The 2558-nt window shown below is 43.2% G+C and overlaps 1 protein-coding gene across 1 annotated transcript; it reads left to right on the plus strand.

Moving 5' to 3' along the window:
* Window positions 1-1192: 1192 nt before the first annotated feature.
* On the plus strand, window positions 1193-2149 carry LOC136652780 (olfactory receptor 6F1-like). Its single transcript, XM_066629702.1, has one exon. It carries the CDS (start codon window positions 1193-1195, stop codon window positions 2147-2149), a length of 957 nt encoding a protein of 318 aa, XP_066485799.1.
* Window positions 2150-2558: the final 409 nt, after the last annotated feature.

The following is a 2558-nucleotide window of genomic DNA, read 5'->3' on the forward strand; positions in this document are numbered from 1 at the left end:
GCTCCAGAAGGATCTCTCCAGACTGGCAGAATGGGCAGCAAAATGGCAGATGCGCTTCAATGTCAGTAAGTGTAAAGTCATGCACATTGGGGCAAAAAATCAAAACTTTAGATATAGGCTGATGGGTTCTGAGCTGTCTGTGACAGATCAGGAGAGAGATCTTGGGGTGGTGGTGGACAGGTCGATGAAAGTGTCGACCCAATGTGCGGCGGCAGTGAAGAAGGCCAATTCTATGCTTGGGATCATTAGGAAGGGTATTGAGAACAAAACGGTTAGTATTATAATGCCGTTGTACAAATCTATGGTAAGGCCACACCTGGAGTATTGTGTCCAGTTCTGGTCGCCGCATCTCAAGAAAGACATAGTGGAAATGGAAAAGGTGCAAAAGAGAGCGACTAAGATGATTACGGGGCTGGGGCACCTTCCTTATGAGGAAAGGCTACGGCGTTTGGGCCTCTTCAGCCTAGAAAAGAGACGCTTGAGGGGGGACATGATTGAGACATACAAAATTATGCAGGGGATGGACAGAGTGGATAGGGAGATGCTCTTTACACTCTCACATAATACCAGAACCAGGGGACATCCACTAAAATTGAGTGTTGGGCGGGTTAGGACAGACAAAAGAAAATATTTCTTTACTCAGCGCGTGGTCGGTCTGTGGAACTCCTTGCCACAGGATGTGGTGCTGGCGTCTAGCCTAGATGCCTTTAAAAGGGGATTGGACGAGTTTCTGGAGGAAAAATCCATTATGGGGTACAAGCCATGATGTGTATGCGCAACCTCCTGATTTTAGAAATGGGTTAAGTCAGAATGCCAGATGTAGGGGAGGGCACCAGGATGAGGTCTCTTGTTATCTGGTGTGCTCCCTGGGGCATTTGGTGGGCCGCTGTGAGATACAGGAAGCTGGACTAGATGGGCCTATGGCCTGATCCAGTGGGGCTGTTCTTATGTTCTTATGTTCTTATGTAACACATGCACTGGGAAAAATAGCAGAAAAACTGGAAAAGATGGACACCAGATTCTTGAGGTCCTTCTATCAAAATCTAAGGGATTTTTCTTTTTAATTTTCAGTACTGAAATTTTCAGTCAGCCCTAAATCATGCTATCCTGATGTTTACCATATTTTTTGATGTACTTGACTTCATTCATTTGTTTGCAATTCATGTTTTGGCAGATAATCTTCCTGATTCTGATGCAAGAAACAAATAGCTCCAGCGTGAAGGAATTTATCCTTCTGGGATTCCCTGGCTCTCGTGAACTGCAGGTCTCACTCTTCATGGTCTTCCTCTGCATGTACATCCTCACGGTCACTGGAAATGTGGCCATCATCGCTTTAGTCAAAGTCAAACGGCAGCTGCATACACCCATGTACTTCTTCCTCTGCAATCTGTCCTTCCTAGAGATATGGTACACAACCGCCTGCGTTCCCAAGACTTTAGCAATACTTGTGTCCCACGATCAAACCATCACCTTTGTAGGATGTGTCACACAGATGTACATTGTCTTCTCTCTGGGATGCACAGAATATTTTCTACTTTCTGACATGGCTTATGATCGCTTTTTGGACATATGCCACCCTTTGCACTATAAAACCATCATGTCAAAGACTTTGTCTATTCAAATGGCTTGTGCTTCTTGGATATGTGGTTTCCTGGGGATTTCTTTGCCAGCCTATCTTATTAGCCAGTTGTCTTTCTGTGATTCTAATGTTATCAACCATTTCTTCTGTGACATTGTGCCTTGGATAGTCCTTTCCTGCACTGACACCTACACTGTTGAAACTGTATCATTCTTAATGTCTGGTATTGTCATCCTGGGCTCATGTTTGATCACCTTGGTCTCTTACATTTACATCATCACCACTATATTAAGGATTGCATCAGTTCAAGGACGTCAACGGGCTTTTTCCACCTGCTCTTCTCATCTCACTGTTGTGATTATATGGTATGGTTCCACCATTTTCCTCCATGTCACCCCTGCTAAGCATCAGTCATTAGAATTGACTAAGATAGTCACCATCCTAAATACCATTGTAACACCTTTGCTAAATCCTTTCATTTATACACTGAGGAACAGTGAGGTTAAAGAAGCTGTAAAGAGCATATTTCAAGACACAACAGTGACAGTGATTTGCAGTAAAGGCAAGTGAAGCAATAAAGGCAAACCGTAATCATGGTATAACAAATTGACCATTATGTGGGGAAGAACTTTTGGTGCAGTTTCTAAAGCCCATAGGTTTTAAAAAACACAGAAATCTCTGGGCAAGCAAGCACTGACCCATTCTCTTCAACAGCAAGGAGTGTGCCACATGATTCTATTTCAGTCATGGCTCATTGGGACTCAGCTCTGATATTTTTTTAATTCTTGAGTTCCATGTGGAAGTATGCAAAGTTGCAATAGTTGACAATGCCCCTAAGAAAGGTGCAGAGTGTATTGTTATCGGCTTCTTGTCGACATTCTTCACATACCAGGAATTATGTGAAAGAGGACTAAATTCAGAGGATGTGCTTTTCAGAGCACCCTCAGTATCAGATTTTCTTTTCATGGAAATGTAGTAA

Source organism: Tiliqua scincoides, chromosome 5 (genome assembly GCF_035046505.1).
Source record: "Tiliqua scincoides isolate rTilSci1 chromosome 5, rTilSci1.hap2, whole genome shotgun sequence".
In the NCBI taxonomy this organism is placed as follows: domain Eukaryota; kingdom Metazoa; phylum Chordata; class Lepidosauria; order Squamata; family Scincidae; genus Tiliqua; species Tiliqua scincoides.